Source organism: Panicum virgatum, chromosome 2K (genome assembly GCF_016808335.1).
Source record: "Panicum virgatum strain AP13 chromosome 2K, P.virgatum_v5, whole genome shotgun sequence".
NCBI lineage: Eukaryota > Viridiplantae > Streptophyta > Magnoliopsida > Poales > Poaceae > Panicum > Panicum virgatum.
In genome coordinates, this window is record NC_053137.1 from 38,610,653 (window position 1) to 38,627,922 (window position 17,270).

General features: G+C 41.3%; 2 protein-coding genes across 8 annotated transcripts; one reads left to right on the forward strand and one right to left on the reverse strand.

The window, feature by feature from the left end:
• Positions 1-9,462: 9,462 nt before the first annotated feature.
• On the forward strand, positions 9,463-13,330 carry LOC120675522 (peroxisome biogenesis protein 3-2-like). The gene is made up of 7 exons (XM_039956727.1): positions 9,463-9,645; positions 9,743-9,907; positions 10,518-10,717; positions 10,838-10,968; positions 11,153-11,280; positions 11,765-12,004; positions 12,714-13,330. The coding sequence occupies exons 1-7, from the start codon at positions 9,629-9,631 to the stop codon at positions 12,970-12,972; spliced, it is 1,140 nt and encodes a 379-aa protein (XP_039812661.1). The 5' UTR covers positions 9,463-9,628; the 3' UTR covers positions 12,973-13,330.
• An 849-nt stretch (positions 13,331-14,179) lies between these two features.
• Positions 14,180-16,735, reverse strand: LOC120675535 (GDP-fucose transporter 1-like). Of its 7 annotated transcripts, XM_039956748.1 has the most exons (4): positions 16,553-16,697; positions 16,098-16,440; positions 15,902-16,031; positions 14,180-15,504 (listed from the first exon to the last, which is right to left on the reverse strand). In XM_039956748.1, the coding sequence occupies exon 4, from the start codon at positions 15,485-15,487 to the stop codon at positions 14,471-14,473; it is 1,017 nt and encodes a 338-aa protein (XP_039812682.1). In that variant the 5' UTR covers positions 15,488-15,504; positions 15,902-16,031; positions 16,098-16,440; positions 16,553-16,697; the 3' UTR covers positions 14,180-14,470. The 7 variants fall into 7 exon arrangements, with proteins under 7 accessions (XP_039812682.1, XP_039812701.1, XP_039812667.1 ...); XM_039956767.1 differs by lacking the exon at positions 15,902-16,031; XM_039956733.1 differs by having other exon boundaries at positions 15,902-16,440.
• Positions 16,736-17,270: the final 535 nt, after the last annotated feature.

A 17,270-nucleotide genomic window follows, 5' to 3' on the forward strand; every position in this document is an offset into this window, starting at 1 on the left:
AAGCTTGCCAGCTTCTAGAGTCTTCATCTTTGCAGTTATTCGTGTCCCATGGGTGGCCCTCTATTTTACGTATTGGTCTTTAATTTTAAACTCAGTTTGGTTTAAACTCTGAGTGTGTGACTGTAATAATTACGGACTGAGATGCCTCTCTCTAAAGGGGTTTGAAGCCATAATTTTTTCCATTATCTAAAAAACACCAGACAATCACTACACTGCTACACCACACAATCACTTGTGGTTGAAAGAAGGATGCAATCCTTTTATATTAACATTTTTTAATTTTTTAATTTCTATAGGTCACACCTTAAGTCCCATTGGTCTGGTTTTTTTTATGGTTGTCACTTATTTGTTCGTAGTTCAAGGAAAAATATCAGAAAAAACAATAGAAAATAAAAAAAAATATGTGCACAACATTGGTAGCGGGAATCAAACACCCTTTGTCACATTGGTAACTGATGTTAAAGTATGTTACCAATGCAATAACGAGTCAACGGTAACAGACGTCAGTGTTGCCAGGTCAGGTGGGACTTATTAGTAACGGGCGTAAACAATGGCCATTAACTCTCTTCTTGTAATGGGTATCTAATGCCTGTTTCCAATACCACGTTACCTAAAATGCGTTTTCAAGTTGTGAAACGCCATCTTTGGAAATTAAGGGTTCCTCTCAAGATCAAGATTTTCCATTGGTTTTCAAAGAAAGGGATGACTTTCACTAAGGCAAAATTTGGACAATATATACCTAGGCAACACAGTCCTAATGTTTTGTTTCCTAGGTTTATGTTATTTTACAAGTGAAATTTCATTCATATTATCTAACTGCGTACCAACACTACTAGAAAAATGAACTTTCGTCGCGTATGTTAGTACGGGTTAACATTGGTCCGGTACTAAAGTTGGAAATGAAATACGCAACTGATTGTGACTATTGCAGAATAGTATAAGGCATAGGGATGACATATTGCCTTACCGTTGTCTGGTTTGCAGCCGCCGAGAATATATGGATTGCCTCTGTAGCCCGTGCTGCACTTGCACCTGTAGCCATAATAACCCCCGATCTGAAGGTAATCTAGACAAATGCTATTTCTGCTAACGCAAGCATAGGTTGCCTTGTTTCTGATGTCGCTTGCGCAGGTTGTTTGATCAATAATTTTCCAATTGGCAGAGGCCCCATAAATTGTATCCCACAAGAAGCTCAGGTTATGGTGCAATCTGGGATCGGCTCTGCCGTGGCGAACGAATTTGAGTCTGGCAAGAGATACATAAGGTACACCCAGGTCCTCGTCACCAAACAAGATGTTGCAACATCCGGTGCCGTTGGAGCTACTACAGTATTGGGCAGCATCACCAGCAGCAATGTTTGTGAGCTCACTGTCAGGGCAGATAGATGTGCACCTGGACCTGGACGCGACCGCCGGCCGTTGTATTCTCCGGAGGGTTTACCCAGTGTACTTGGAAATCACAGCCGGAAAAGCTCAGTCCTGGGTAATAGGCATTGAAAGAATTCCCTGGAGATTTCCGAGACAAAGACCAGAAAACCTGTGCAGATGATTTCATGGGGATGGTATGGGCGAAGTTCATGCTAACCAAATGCTCTGAGCTGGTGTCCGTATTCTCCGTGGTAACAATTGTGATATTGCTGATGAGCTGGGTGGTGCCATCACACATGAAGAGCTTGGGAGGCTGAGGGGGTGTTTTGGAACAGGGACTTAAAAAAAGTCACATGGACTTTTTAGCATTTAGAAGTATTAAATAAATATTAATTATAAAACTAACTGCAGAACCCTGTGATTAAATTGCGAGACGAATCTAATGAGGTATCTTAATCTATGATTAGCGAATGGTTACTGTAGTATCACTGTAGCAAATTATGAATTAATTAGGCTCATTAGATTCGTCTCGCGAAAAAGCACTGAGCTGTTAAAAAACATTTATAAACAGATTTTATTTAATACTATAAAATAGTAAGATTTTTTTTTAATGTGATAGGGACTTCTGAAAAAAGTTGGGTTCCAAACAGGGCCTAAGTGGTGTTGTCGCAGGTGAGCTCGCAGTCGGGGCCGATGCCGAAGGGGAAGTCGAAGGTCACATCGCCGCATCTGTTCGGGCAACCGGCGGCAGGGGTGATAGCAGGGTTCAACTTTTCGGTCGAATTTCGCCGAAATTTCGGTGTTTTTTTCGTTTTTGCTAGTTACCAGGAAGTGAAATTCCAGTATTTTTCGCTATTTTTCGTTTTCAAATTTAAAAATTCAAAAATATTTATAAAAAATTCGAAAAAAATATGATAAAAAACTAGGTGTTCTTCTGAGCAAATAGGACTAGAACACACTCAAATCTAAGATCATTTGCTAGGCTAAAATTGCATTTTAGTTGAAAAACAAGGTTATTTGTAGTCTAATGAGGTAGAATTTATAGCTTTTTAGTATCCGACGCAGCTTGGCATTTCTCCAGACCCCTCTTCGCTCTATACAAATTACATTTTAGGAATTCTCTATATAAATTGAATCAAAAAAAATTCAAACATTGTCACATGAATTGATAACCAATTCAAATCATGTTTGTCCTGGATTTAAAACAACTTTCAATTGGATCAACCAATGTCCCTGAAATTTAATAGGCATATCCGCAATAACAAGAATAATAAAAGTCTAGTTGAGACCTAAGAGAGAAAATGGAAGTTGTCACATGAAATGACAAGACTTTTAATTGGTAGTTTTTGAAATAATTAAATAACTTTCAAACCATTGCTCAAATGAAAAAGTTCCTGAAACAAAAGTTGTAGATCTCGAAAAACTGAACAAAGTTGGTATTCAAAAGTTTTTCATTTGACCTCCGAAACAGTACGAAAATCACAACGGACATTATTTTCCTGTCGAAATCACCAAAATTTCGGTCGAAATCACCGAAATTTCGTTTTTTGAATTTGAATTCTCTTTTCGTTCGGAATTAGCGAAATTCGGCGAAATTTCGGCCGAAATTTCGTTTTCGGAAGTTGGCGGGATTCGATAGAAAAATGAAAAGGTGAACCCTGAGTGATAGAGGGCGCCCTGTCACCAGTGCTCCCTTCTTGCCTTCTCGCAACACCGGAAGCCTCTGCCGCCGGTGTAGTCTCCAGTGCGGCGAACAGGCAGTGCACAGAGGTCATGGCGCCGACCGCGTGCCGGATTGCGGCGGCGGGCATACTTGGAGGTAGGTGTACCGTGTACCAATGCTGGCTAGCTATGCTGACTGTCTGGGCATTCACCAACTTGCACATTTATAAGAGCAGGTCGAATGACCACGCCTGCCTGCGGGCGTCTGGCGCGGTGATCGAGCGCGTGAGGATGGTGGACCCTGCTGGTATTTAATGGATAGGAGAGAGCTCATCCAATCGCAGCGTTCTATTTCGTCTTCGCCGGCTGAGCGCAGCCGCGTCGCGGACTCGCGGGACGCCCATCCCGCTCTCTCTCTCCGTTTCTCTCTCTTCTCCATTGGCTTTCGCCGGCTACTCGTCGATTATTAGAATTGCTCTAAGTGTGGAATGAAGTGCCAGACGTCATCAATTTGTCAAAGTACACCAGCTTGCACGGCAAAATTAATTTAGTAGCTGCCTAGTTCATTTTGGATTTTTGGTCAATGCATGGACGAGTGGTCGTAGAATTGCATGCGCTTTCATTCACGTCCAATCAAATTAACTGCATGCCGTGGAGTCGGGAGTCACTTTGTCCATGGCTGTGTTTAGATCCGTGATAAAAAGAGTCACATCGGACACTGTAACATATTGTAGCACTTTTCGTTTATTTGTGTTAATTGTTGTCATACCAAAACCTAACCAGGCTCAAAAGATTCGTCTCGTCGTGTACATCAAAACTATACAATTAGTTTTTTTATTTATTTACATTTAATGCTCCATGCATGAGGCAAGAGATTTGATGTGATAGGTAAATTGTGAAGTTTGGAGACAAAAATTTTGGAACTAAACACAGCCAATATAGAAGTGGTCGTGAAAACTGCCCTTTCATTCACATCAAATCATCAAATTAATTGCACGCGTGGAATTTGGAGTCAAACGAGAGTCAGACTGTGTTTAGCTGCAAAATCTTTCTCTCCAAACTTCACTATTTACTTATCACATCAAATCTTTTGCCTTATGCATGAAATACTAAATGTAGGTAAATAAAAAAATTAATTGCATAGTTTTGATGTATGTTGCGAGACGAATTTTTTGAGCCTAATTAGCCTATGGTACGATAATATTTACCACAAACAAACGAAAAATACTACAATATGCTACAGTATCTAATGCGACTCTTTTTACTACTTTTTCCGAATCTAAACACAGCCTCAATGCCGGTGTACCTGCACCACATCTTGGAGGCTGGTGTACCAATGCTGGCTAGCTAGCTATGCTGGGCATGCATTCACCAAGGCTCTGTTTGGTTGCATTAGCACGGTAGCACGTACAATTTCCGAAAAAAGAATCTTTAATGCATGGAGTATTAAACGAAGTTTATTTGTAAAACCTTTTCACGGATGGGCGTAACTTTTCACGACGAATCTAATGACATTAATTAATCGATGTTTGGCTACAGTGATGCTACAGTAACCATGCTCTAATCGTGCGGTCAAATGCCTCATTAGGTTCGTCTCGCAAAGTAGTGCAGGATTGTGGAGTTAGTTTTGCAAATTGCCTTTATTTAGTACCTCTAATTATTGGTCAAATTTTTTGTACTACTCATGCTACAACAAACCAAACAGGGCCCAACTTGCACATTTATAAGTGTGTGGAATGAAGTGCTAGAAGTCATCAATTTGTCAAAGTACACCAGGCTGGCGACGAGCGGGCGGCAACGCGCTACAATGTGGACGGCCTGTCGATGGACGATGCACGCCAGTCACTAAGGATGGATTCGGATGTCTATTCGAATCTCAGATTTTTGATCATTTTTCTTCGATTATGGACAAATAAGATATAGAATTTACATAGTAAATTCATAGCCTTGTATTTAACATTGATCTTGTAAAGATTCATAAAAACTAAACCTCAAATTTATCATATATATTCTCAAATAATAGATATAAAAATTCGAATACGGATCGGATACGGATACGAATCTTTTTTCACCTTTTTAATTGTAGGGAGCAAATAATACATAAAAAAATTTATACAAAATTTTATTCTTATGTGCAATAATATGCTTGATAATATAAAAAAAAGATTAGTATAAAATTTTAAGCATATCTATTTTAAAATATCAAATTTGTTTTAAGAATTCGGATGTTTAGATCCATCCCTACCAGTCACGTACAAGCTCCGTACTGTGCTCGGCGGCATCAGTGGAGGTGCCCAGCCGCCACCGCTCCCAGATGTTCATGAACAGGTGGCACCTAGGGGGAATCGAGGAGGTCTGGCACGCCTGCTAGAGGCCGTGGAGCCGGCGGCGGCCCTCAAGGCCCACGACATGGCAGAGCGCCCTAAGGATGAGTCAAAAATGTGGTTTAGTTTTGAAGATTTTGTCGTAAAAAACACAACGGTGCAATTGAAATTTAATTTGGATAATCGGTTCGTAAAGTAGAGTATTTTTTAGTTTGGGATGCACGGAGATCAAGACAAATGAGAACCCTATGTAACACCCCGGTGTTAATTTTGTGCTTAATTTGCTAATCATGATCCTATTTTTGTCATTAGTGTTAATTAAGTTTGCATAGTATACTTCTGTTTAGCTGAGTTCGATCTCGTTTTTCTCCCTAATCTAAGCCTCAAATCAACTTTTGCCCAAAACAAAAGTTGTACATTTTCTCTAACTCTACAACTTCTATTTTGGCCAAATTTCGAGTTTCTATATGAAATTTTGAGTTTTGGCTGGTCAAATCGGGTACAAAAATGAATCAAAATCAGTCAACCGCGGTTACTGTGCTCTCCTGTTCATCGTACGCCGCCCATGCCGTCGACCACGCACAGCGCCGGCGACTCCATGCGTCGCGCGCCAGCTAACCTCGTGCTCCGCGTGCGCCGCTCTTATCTGCTCGCGAAAGTCCTATCCTTTCCCATTCTCTCCTTCTTCCTCGAGCTCGGACTGAGCTAGGCGAGCAGAGCCGTCGCCGGCGCCGCGCCAGCTTCTCCCCGCCTCGATTCAGCGCGTCCCAACCCTCATTGCCTCGTCCCGGAGCTCCTCCGCCCCTTCCCGAGCCCGGCTGCGCTCACCCCGGCCGGAATCGACACCCCACACCACCAGCCTCCAGGGGGTTTTCTGCGAAGTCTGTGACTCAGATGAATAGTGTCGCGCTGGACCTTTTTGAAATTTTAGCTGCAAACTTTGGAAAATTATAGTAAATAGTAGAAAATCAGAAAAATGCAAATTAAAATTTGTTGGATTCCTTGTCCTAAGATCTACAACTTTCCTTACAGGTTGATCTTCAGTTTTTAAATAGTTTTTGCTCTAGTTTAAATATTAGTTTAAGTGGTTGCAAGCTTTGAAAATGCATAGTAAATAGTAGAAAAATGGTAAAAATGTAAAACCTGTTGGGTTAGCTTTGTTTTGGCATGTAGAACTTAGGAAAAATATTTAACCTACTGTTTGTTTATGTTTTCATGATTTATTGATTTAATCATGGTTAATACTTGTTTACACTTGTCTATTTAATATCTGCAGTTATGGATGTTCAAAAATTATGAAACTTATGCAGTAGCTTACTCTTTGCATGTTTAGTTCACTGTAAAAATTTCAGAACCGGAAGCTATGTGCATATTTGTAAATCTATTTTTGTTCTGTTTGTCTTGCTAGGGCTAAATTAAATGTTTTCTGTTGTCAATAACTGTTAGCAAAATATTGTTGCACGCTTTATCAATAGCTCATCATGCTGGTAAATTTTGGTTGCTAGATCATGTCCTCAAGTTAAGTTTTTGCATTTGTTTAGTTTCTAGCTATATCTTTCACTTTCTAAAAATATTGCTAAGCCATTCTTTTCTGCATGGTTCGATACATCAAGTATATCATTTTTGGGTGAATCATGTTAAATTTTGTTAGCTAGAAGGTTTGGATAATTTCTGAATGGTGGATGCTTACCATGATTTAATTTAAGTTAATTTGTGTGGCATGCTTGATGTGTTTGTCATCTCCTATGAGATGCTTGAGTGATAGTTAAGTTAAATAGCTCTAGGTGCTTATGCTAATATGTTGTACTTTTATGAATGTCTTGCGTGTTGCACTTCCATGCATTCATACATATGCATTGTCGCATCTCATTTAGGTGTGATAGATGAACCGTATAAAGGACGTGCTATTGGAGCCGAACCCGAAGACGATGCTGGTGGACATATCCAGAAGACAGATGGATGGATCCCGATGTGCATGATCGAAGGAAGATGCTCGCCAACAAGTATCATCTAACTAAACACTGATTTAGCATTACACCAGACAAGCCCCGGAGCATAACCCCTAATTTGAGTATTCAATATTTATTTAAGTATTTGTGCATTTACGTTTTTAGGAGTTGTATGGAACCCTAGTATGCATGTTTCTCCCTAGGTATCTATGAGTCTATACTAGTACACAGTTGTCGTTAGTATTGCCATGCTTAATTAGAATCCGGTAGAAGTCGAGTGATTGCTGTCACTCGCGAGGTATAGGTTTTTGTTACTTATGACAATGTGGCTTGAGAATGAATCAATGAGAAAAGAGAAATGGAGACCGGGCGGAGATGATTTTGGTTTTGGATATGGAAGGGATGGAAAGTAAGCCTCCGCCAGTGTCGATTGAGGACTGTACTGTTGTTGGCCCTGCTGACTGAGTTTGAACAGTACTAACCACATGCCGGAAGTAGGAGGTAGTCGAAACCGGTAAGCTAATTACCTGATTTGCAACGATACTTTGAATCGCGACCTGCTACTTTGGGAGCGGAATGATGGCGGGTGTTGGAGTGTATGTCGCCTCCGGGTTCTCTGGGAGTTCGCTGTGAGGGGCCCTTCACCCAGGTTTGCAGCAGGCGTGATTCAGACGTCGGGGTGATGATGAGAACAGTTGACGCGTGTGGCCCGGCGTGGTTTGCATGTGTCGTGTGAGTTAGGTCCACCTTACAAGGTTAAATCGGATCGATTCGCCGTCTCTCTCGGTTAAGAGAACCTTGGTCACTGCGTCACATTGTAGTAAAGAAGTAGAATAAGAATTGAAAGGTGAGGATGGAATATATATTTATTGTACTCTTGGAAAATATAATGTGATGAACCATATTTGCTCTAGATGTTTATGCAAACCTAGTTGTTATTTGTACATTAAATTTGAGCTAAAATATTGAAAGTAAAGATGCATTATTAGTCGCTTTCCAGCAAAAATAAACTCCAGAGCCAAAAAGCTTACATGTCTAGATAGTGGGCTCAGTATAGTCATGTCGGATAAGCCTTGCTGAGTATTAGTATACTTAGGGTTTGTTGTCACCCTGTTTTCAGGTAACTGCTGCTGGTTGGAGCTAACCAGGATTCATATCGGTGGGCTAGATGTGACGTCCTCGCGTCATCGTAGTCATCGTTGTTTTTCTAAACTAAACTTCTATTTAATTTATGCTGCATTTCGAACTCTGATATTTTACGTAAATTTGTTTGTAAAACTCCACGTTGTAAATTAAATTTGAGAACTTTTGTCTGCTTGTAATCATTTGTGCTCGTCTTCGTGCGAGACTTTCAGTGTTCTTCGATCCTTATCCCGACAGACGACCGGATTACACCGTTTTAAGTGTATGGTAGCTTGATTAACTATTAAGATGATAATTAACACACTTAAACTAGTTTAATTTAGACGGTTGTATTACACCCTACCCTTTCCCTCCGCCCGGAGCCTGCTGCGCAGCATCCAGAGGTCACGAGCTCACCTAGATGATGTGGGGTGATGTAGAGAGCAGCGTGCGCCGTGAAATACGGAGAAGGCCGGAGGGACACCAGTTTTTAAGTAATCCGTGTTCGTTGTTTCTTTTCCTTGGGACCTTTTCCTAGAGTTGATTTTTTTTTCCGAGCAAAAGAGAGGCTTATATTACTCAGAAAGTGAATTACAATCCTGAGTAATTATATGCTCTACACAAGTAGGTGCCGCGAACCGCCAAACCGCTGAGTGCCGCATTTGCCGTGGCCAATTGTACGAGCTCATTTGCTGTGCCGTTCTGCTATCTCCGGGAGCTTGTCGCCCCACTCCAAGACTTCTTCCATCAAGAAAACGAGTTGAAATTAATTATAGGAATCATATTCTAGTAATTAGATTAAATAAGAAATAAATTTCTTAGAAATAGATTCGATTCAATTTTACTGTTTGGATCATTGGATGTTCATCGAACTTCGTTCTTAGAAACTTTCATACCAGTATCACGAAAAATAAATCCACGCCACATACGTACAAATCTCTCTTTCTAGGGCCGGGAGTCCAGGTTGGACCCACATGGAAGACCACGGTCTCCTCCGCTTCTTTTGCGTTTACCCCCCGCAATCGCATTCGTAATCATACCAGGGCTCCTGAGAGTCTCCCACTCCCCAACCGGGGCTCTCCTTCCATGCCTTCTTGATCCCCACCGCCCACCAAGCACACTGATCCATCCAATCCCGGTCGCCGCTGCTGCCGGATTCGCCCGCTAACCAACCCGCGCAAGCTCCGCCCCCTGCCGCGCCGCCATGCTGGCCTCGGCGAGGTGAGTGGTTCTGCCGGGGGTGGTCCGTGGATTGGGCATGCCAGCGAGGCGTTCGGCGGATTGCGCGCGTGACGGAGACTTCTCTTTCTCCGTGCAGGGGGTTCTGGGCGCGGCACCGCCGGAAGATCCTCGTCTCGCTGGGCGTCGCGGGGGCAGGCTACGCCGCCTACCGCCTATACGACGCGCACCGCGCCCAGCTCCTGCGGGTGGAGCAGCTGCGCGCCCGGGAGGAGCAGGCCGCCGACGACCTCGTCAAGAACCAGTAAGATAGTTCTGGGTCCCCGTTCCCGCACCCTACATGGCGGCGGACTACACGGGTTTCTTTGTTCTACTACTGATTGCTTGTTGCATTTGCCTTGGGGGGGCTGCGTGCTCCTCTTCTTGATTGCTCTAGTCTTCTTTAGCTGCCTGTCTCTTCCATGCCTGACAGGGGAATTCTTCCCAAGCTCAAACTGGTGCTCCGCATTGAATTTTCTTTCTAGCGTATTGGTTGCGCTCAATTGGGTTGAGGGTTGATTCAATGCGCAGCTAAACTGTGGAAGAAAGAAGATAACTTTGTTGCTTTAGCAAATTCAGATGTTTTACACATCCTAAATATAGACCAACTCAGAGAGATGTGTGTTCCACCTTATTCAGGTTATACAGACCATCAGTGCTGCACATGGTCATACTTGACATCATTACACGTAATTCTAATATTAACTGGACAGGGTGAAAATATGCTGGAGAAAGATCTAGCCCAGTTTTTGTTTGTCAGTACTAGTTATAAACTTATAATCATTCGAATAGGTAGTTGTTTTAGATTAAACAAGCACTATATTTAGTAAAGGAGCTTACCTCATAATTATTTGGCTGTTTCTATTTTATTGTAGGCTACAGGAACACTTTGAGAAGGTGCAGAGCATTTGTGACACTACCACATTGCCTTTGGCCATGCATCAGCTCTGTGAAAACATAACGAGTCAGCTGGATATTTCAAAATTGACTGACAAGTTACGGCAAGGGAAGGCAGAATCAAGGGCACTGACACCAAAAGAAAAGTATGATACTTGGGAGGAGATTAAAATTAAGAGTACGATAATTTTTTTGTCGTAACTATTGCATGGCCTTTTCTCTTCTTTTCCATGTCTAATCATAAATATGCATTTGTAACCATGTTTTTGTTTGTCTTTGCGGCACCTCCATTTCTTAGGTTTCACAAAGACAGTTTCTTCAATGTGGGCTATGACGTTGCTCAGCTTGTACACTAGAGTTCAGGTCACCATATTAGGCAGACATCTCTACTTAGATTTTGCCCGAGCTACACATGGTGCACAGTTACAGGTAGATCTGTGCTCCAGGCTCCACATTCTATGCTCAAGCATTTCCATACAAATGACTGTTTCATTTATTTCTTGCTCCAGTCATTGATGCTTGCACTCTAGACAGTTGATGAAATTATTTTAGTACACTGACATGACTTGGGGTCAAGCTGCTCCTGACATGAAATATCTCACTTCTATTGTAGGAAGAATCTGATACCTTCAGTGAAAATGGACACAAGAGCTTCCTTACAACGGCTGATTATCTTCCCACTGGCAAAATCAATGCATACATAATGCATATGCAACATGCTGCAACAGAAGTCCTAAAAGAGTAAATATTTCTTCTTATGCCCTTACGATAGTTATTACTAGCATGTTCGCCGCCCAACAAATCAAGGAAGATGCATCTAAATTGTTCTAGCAAAATGCTTGTTTATGTTACATGCTGAAATTCTTGTGCACTGAGTCATCAAGAGCAACTAGTTAACTAGTGTTGTACACACTGCCTTGTTTCCTTTTTTTTGGAAATCCAACGTTGAACGTTATACCTCTAATCGTCTGTTAACGAGGTGCCTTTCCAGTTACTTCATTTCTTAGTTTAGATTTCGGTCCATTATATACAACTTGTCTCCTAAAACCTTATGATTCTTAGTCCAATGCTCAAGGGTATCTTAAAATCCGTCTAATATCAATGATACTGTACATGGCCACTATGGTTGGTTCTCAGCAGTAACGGTCTGGTTTCCACTGAGAAATTGGTTCCTAGTTGTCTTTCCCCTTAGCGATACTCAGTACTTGCATGTGAAAATTTGCAGGAAGCAACTGAAAGACCTTATGAGCACGGACGAAGTATTGCAAACAGTATTACAAATATTGGACTTGTTCATGAATCTGTGTGAAGATAACTCATGGATAAAATACCTTGTGCCTGACGATGCCAGTGTTCAAGCACAGTTGATGGCTGTGTCCACTAGTGGCTTTGACGATTCATCACTCCTAAATGATTTCAGAAAGCTCGAACAACTAATGGCCGAGACACGAGTAGTACTGGCAAGGTAATTTTGTGTTATGTTCAGTTATAGCAAGAGATAACTTGCATCATAATGCATTCTTCTTTGCTCTGTGTGTTGTATGATTGGTCTTCATTTCTTTTATCTTTCATGAATTAACTCGGAATTGATTAACTATTTCAATTATTATCTAATAAATTGCATTGTAACACTTAGCAATCCATTTCATATGACATGTGATTTGTATTGACCTAGTTTGTTAATTATCTTTGTACTATATATGGGGATCCAAATTTTAAGGAGACAAAGCAACTTTCTTGGTAGCATTAACTCACTACTTTGAGCTTCATTTGGTAGCATTAACTCACTACTTTGAACTTCATTTGGTAGCATTTACCATTATTAGATTATATAGTCTGTTATGGAGCAAAAAGGGTGCTCTGTATTTAGGTTGGTGTGCACTACATTTCCTTTCAGAGTATTGAATGAAATGATGGTTTGAAGAATATCATTTTCATGCATGCATGAGAACAGTCGCATACAAATATACAATGAACCTCTTTTAATACGGTTAATATGTTGCAACTCAGGGAGGACAATTTTTTAGTGTAAGGATATTATGCGTGGAATCACTTTTTCCCTATGTCTGTCAATCTAATGGTATGTCTGTTGACTGTGGTTGACTCTTTTGGTAACGTCGACAAAGTAGCCCCTATCAGTATCTACTTAACCATTTGCAACTGTGGTATTGCAGTGAGGATTTCAGAAATATCATGGAGAGGTCATTGAGGGAGATAGCTGAAATGGTGATAGAGGACCTGACTGCGCAGGCTGGAATTCCAAGTGCTCCGTCAGGATTGCCCTTAGCGACGCTCTTGCCCAGAGTTGCTCATTTGAGCTCACCATTGCTTGAGGAGCCAAACAAGAACAAATACATTCAAATTATCCGAAGTATGCCTGAAGTGGAACTCTTCTACACATTCCTCTATGCAAACATGCCACCAGAAACATGATCTGTACATTGATGTGAAAAGAACACTTCCTTCTGAATTGTGGCTCCAATGGTCTGGCGGTATGTGGATGCCGAACATTCTGCAAATCTGGGAACCAAGAAACATGAAGAGACACAATGCTCATTTCTGCGCAGTATATGCTGAGATATTCCGCTTTTACTAACATGAAGTAACTGAGTGGAGTTCCTTCCATCTGGATTCTTTCTTTCTTCAAAGTCTGGGTTGTACGTGTCTATTTAGGATCCCCACACTCTGTTTCTGCTATTTTGATATATTTTTGGAAGCTTACACGATGATAATTGTTGCAGATGTTTTACTGGTCAAATGGTTAATGTATAAATTTCTACTCAGTTGTGCCTTTTTGTTTGGTGACATGTGAATGTCCTTGTTTGGTTTGGACAAGACTAAGAAATGTAGTAATTTTGACCGCTAACTATGGTGTCAAACAAAGTCATTTTGCAAAACCAACTCCAGAACCCTGCGCTAGGAACCCTGAAGAATCTAATGAGGCTTTTGACCACGTGATTAGATGATGGTTACTGTAGCATTACTGTAGTCAGTTATCAATTAATTACCATCATTAGCTTCGTCACGAAAAGTTACATCCATCCCTGAAAAGATTTCACAAATAGACTTCATTTAGTACTCCATGCATGCGAGATTCTCTTTTCGTGAACCAAACACGGCCAATATTTTAGCACAGTTGAGTCTCGTTTCTGGGGCGAGCAAATCTTGTTTGAATAAACTGGATTTCTGCAATATGACTATTATTTGTGGTGATGAAGTATATTATCGGGCTCGTAGTGTGGTGGCATTTGTGCGATGTGAAATAATATTTCTTATAGTTCATTCATGAATTTCAGCAAATGTTTCTTTCTTTTATGTGAACTTTGATCAATATTTACTTAGGCAGAATGGCTAATTCCACAGATGTATTATTCCTTGATATCAAATTGCTGCGAAGATCAGGCACACATATATAAAAAGCAAACATCCCTGTCTGCTTTTCTCGTGCTGCCGCCACAAAAGTAATCTTGTACAGCTTTTATCTCTTTTATATTTCCTTTTGTACAATTTGTACATAAATTCCTGTATAGTACCGCATACCTCCAATATCCTATTTTCATGTAAAACATCAAATCAGACAACGTACTATCTAATTGTAAAGGAAAAAATATTTACACCGAAATAGGCATTCACATTCTAATGTATATGACAATGAGACGGATCATAACCATATAGGATATAGCATATGTTTTTGGCACAGAACTGCATCAAGCAGTGTGGAATACATATTGAATTTAAAACGAAAACAAAACATTAAAATTTTCAACAGAGAAACTAACTTATAATTTTACTACTTCCTCTAGTATTCCCTCGTGTTTGATTTGTCATTTGTTTCAAGGGTGAAAGACAAAAGAGCCAATTCAAGGCCAAAGAATAAATCTGCAAAATCTAATAGACTAATACTATGGGTGCGAGTAATTCACGCACTGGACTACTTAGCAGATGCAACTAAGCCTTGCGTCTCCTCATCAAGCTCTTTGCTATCATTGTCCTCTTTAGGTTGCTCAGATACTGGCCCATGCTGACCCGCAGAATTTCCTTTTGCCGTAACCGATTGTTGATAGAGTATCCCACCAACAATAGTGAAGAGCAAGCAAACCAAACCAAATGCAGTTGCATGTTTGTCCCAGATCATGACATTGATAGCCACGGTGAGGAACTTATTCACGACCCCGGTAACGGTAAACGCAGTGGCTGAGACTGCTTTCCTTGCTGCAAAACCAAAGAAACTGATGAGGAGCCCAAACACGCATGACAATGCCACTGCCACAAAGGCATCCAGTTGAAACCAGCCATCACCCCTTGATTCAATGGCTGCAAAGACCAACTTATGCTCTCCTGTAACGAACCAAAAGATGGGTGCCATCATCAATGACAGAAGGTTGTTGTAGAGCACAAAGCCCCAAGTATTCAGCCCCAGGTTTGTCACTATGTGCTTGATGTACACCATTTCAGTTGTTATGGTCACCAGATATGCAAGTGCCCATGAGTATGCTGTGAGGCTGAATGCTGAATCTGTCATCACATAACCAACTGCTCCTCCCAAGATGACCACAAGGGATAAGAATGTGAACTTGGAAGGACATGGTTGCTTCCGGAAAGTTGTGTCAGCAATAGCAACCAAAAGTGGCGTCAAGGATCTGAAAACTATGAAGGTATCAACATTGGCATGGCAGAGGAGATTTGTGTTTGTGAATATGGCAAGGTAGAAGACGAGAGCAGCAGGTGCAAATTTCTTTGCGGTCTCCAACTTGAAGGGGTCATGGCTGAGAAGCCCTAGCTTTCCAAGGATCCAAACACCAGCAGCAGATGTGAAGTATTGCAGAGCAGTCAAGAGGCCAGGGTAACTGAACTTTGTGACGGCATATTTATTGATGATCGAAAGCAAACTTGAGCACAGAGCATACCCTACTACAAGGCTGCTAGTTGCATAGTACTGCTTTGCCATGAGAATAGAATGTTCACCTGCAACAGGTTCAGTGTTAGGAAAACATTCAAATAGAATAATAGTACCTAAATTATTAAAAATAATACTAGAATTTCCAACTACTCAACAGTCTGCTTCAAAAGATTAGCCACATAACAATGAAAACATTTTCTTGAACTGCTAACTGGCTACTAGAAATGATGAACAGAAAACAGTTTCCAGGTCACTTCCTGAGATTTCATATAACCAGGAATCTACAAAAACAAATTTAATTGCCGCTACTTGTAACATAAGGTATGGCTCATGCTGCATTAGGCTGGATGATCGATCCAGGGTGTTCTACTTGCTCCTAAGAGTAGAACTACTTAAACAAAGGCACAGGAGGAAGGCATTGTGCTCCAATTTACACTGGCAAGAGAAATAATTTGAGAGCACCTTGGTGACTGCAGAGCTGAGGCCACGATTTTGTAGCAGCAATTTTTTTGTGTGTAGACAAATCCAATCCTCTAATGGAAAAACCTCACGCAAGTGGCTAAAAGTCCAAATTGGGGGACATCCTTAGTTCCTGACCAGAAAATCAATCACTAGGATATACGATGGACGGAGACAGAGCTAGTCCGATCTCACTCACCGGGCAGTAAAACCTCCAAATTTTGACGAGCAATTCGCCGCTTCACATAACATTAGCTACCAAGTACCAACCTCCACTCCACGCCGGACTAAGATTTGCAGAAGCGGCGGCGAAGAACGGCGCTCGGGGTAATCGCCTCCCGACTTAGTATCAGGAAAGATTCGTGGCCCCAAAATCCAAATTTGCCTGACTGCTGCGGAATTCTTGGATGCGCGTCGCCAGGGAAAGAAAAGAAATGCCCGTCCAAAAAAAAAGAAAAGGAAAGAAACGGACCGGGAGAAGGCAGGCGGCGCCTTCCAGATCAGAGAGAGACCGAGTGCGCCCGCCCGTCCCAAGAAACTATCTGAATGGTTCGTTTCAAAAAATAAGAAACTATCTCTACCAAAAAAAAAGGAAGAAACTATCTGGAGAACGGGGTGGGGAGTGGGGGGAGGGAGGAGGGAGTTGCGGCGTACAGGGAGAGGAGAGGCAGGCGCAGCGGCATTCCAGTTCGCCTCCGGCTCCGGGGCCTCTGCAACTGCAAGGCAAGTGCAATGCCGGAATGTGTGTGTGGTTGACAGAGTGACAGCCGATCGATTGGTTTAATTACCGTGCGTGGGAAGACGGAAGAAGAAGAAGAAGCTTCAAATCCGACGACGGTGATACGGGGCCACACAGCCACAGGGTATATAGGTCTAAATTACTAGCACGTCATGAAAGCGATGCCTGTGTAGCAGTGGGATATGGATCTATCCACAATTCCACGCGCCGGGTCTTTGTCTGCAATTACTCCTTTCACTTTCTGTCCAAACTAAAATCGGACTGTCCGACTTTACCGGACGATCAAACACGGTCTAATATATTTAGTCATTCAACTCCCTCCGTTCTAAATTATAAGACATCCTAAGAATCTTGAAGAGTCAAATCAATCTTAAATTTGACCAAAATTATAAAAAAAATATAAAAATTTATGATATTAAATTGATGTACTATGAAAATATAACTAATAAAGAATCTAATGGTACTTAGTTTATATAATAAATGTCATTATTCTATTATATAAATTTGGTCAAATATAAAAAAAATTGACTCTCCAAAATTGTTGGAATGTCTTATAATTTAGAACGGAGAGAATATTTTGTCCGGTGTATCTTTTAAGGGTGTCTAGGAAATCTTTTGGGACTAGCACCCTGA

Excerpts from the sequence above, each read along its gene's own strand:
- LOC120675535 (XM_039956759.1), bottom strand. The coding sequence starts at position 15,487 with ATGGCAAAGCAGTACTATGCAACTAGCAGCCTTGTAGTAGGGTATGCT.
- LOC120675522 (XM_039956727.1), top strand. Across the intron at positions 9,908-10,517 it reads GACGACCTCGTCAAGAACCA|GCTACAGGAACACTTTGAGA; the intron begins GTAAGATAGTTC and ends ATTTTATTGTAG. Across the intron at positions 10,969-11,152 it reads CACATGGTGCACAGTTACAG|GAAGAATCTGATACCTTCAG; the intron begins GTAGATCTGTGC and ends CTTCTATTGTAG.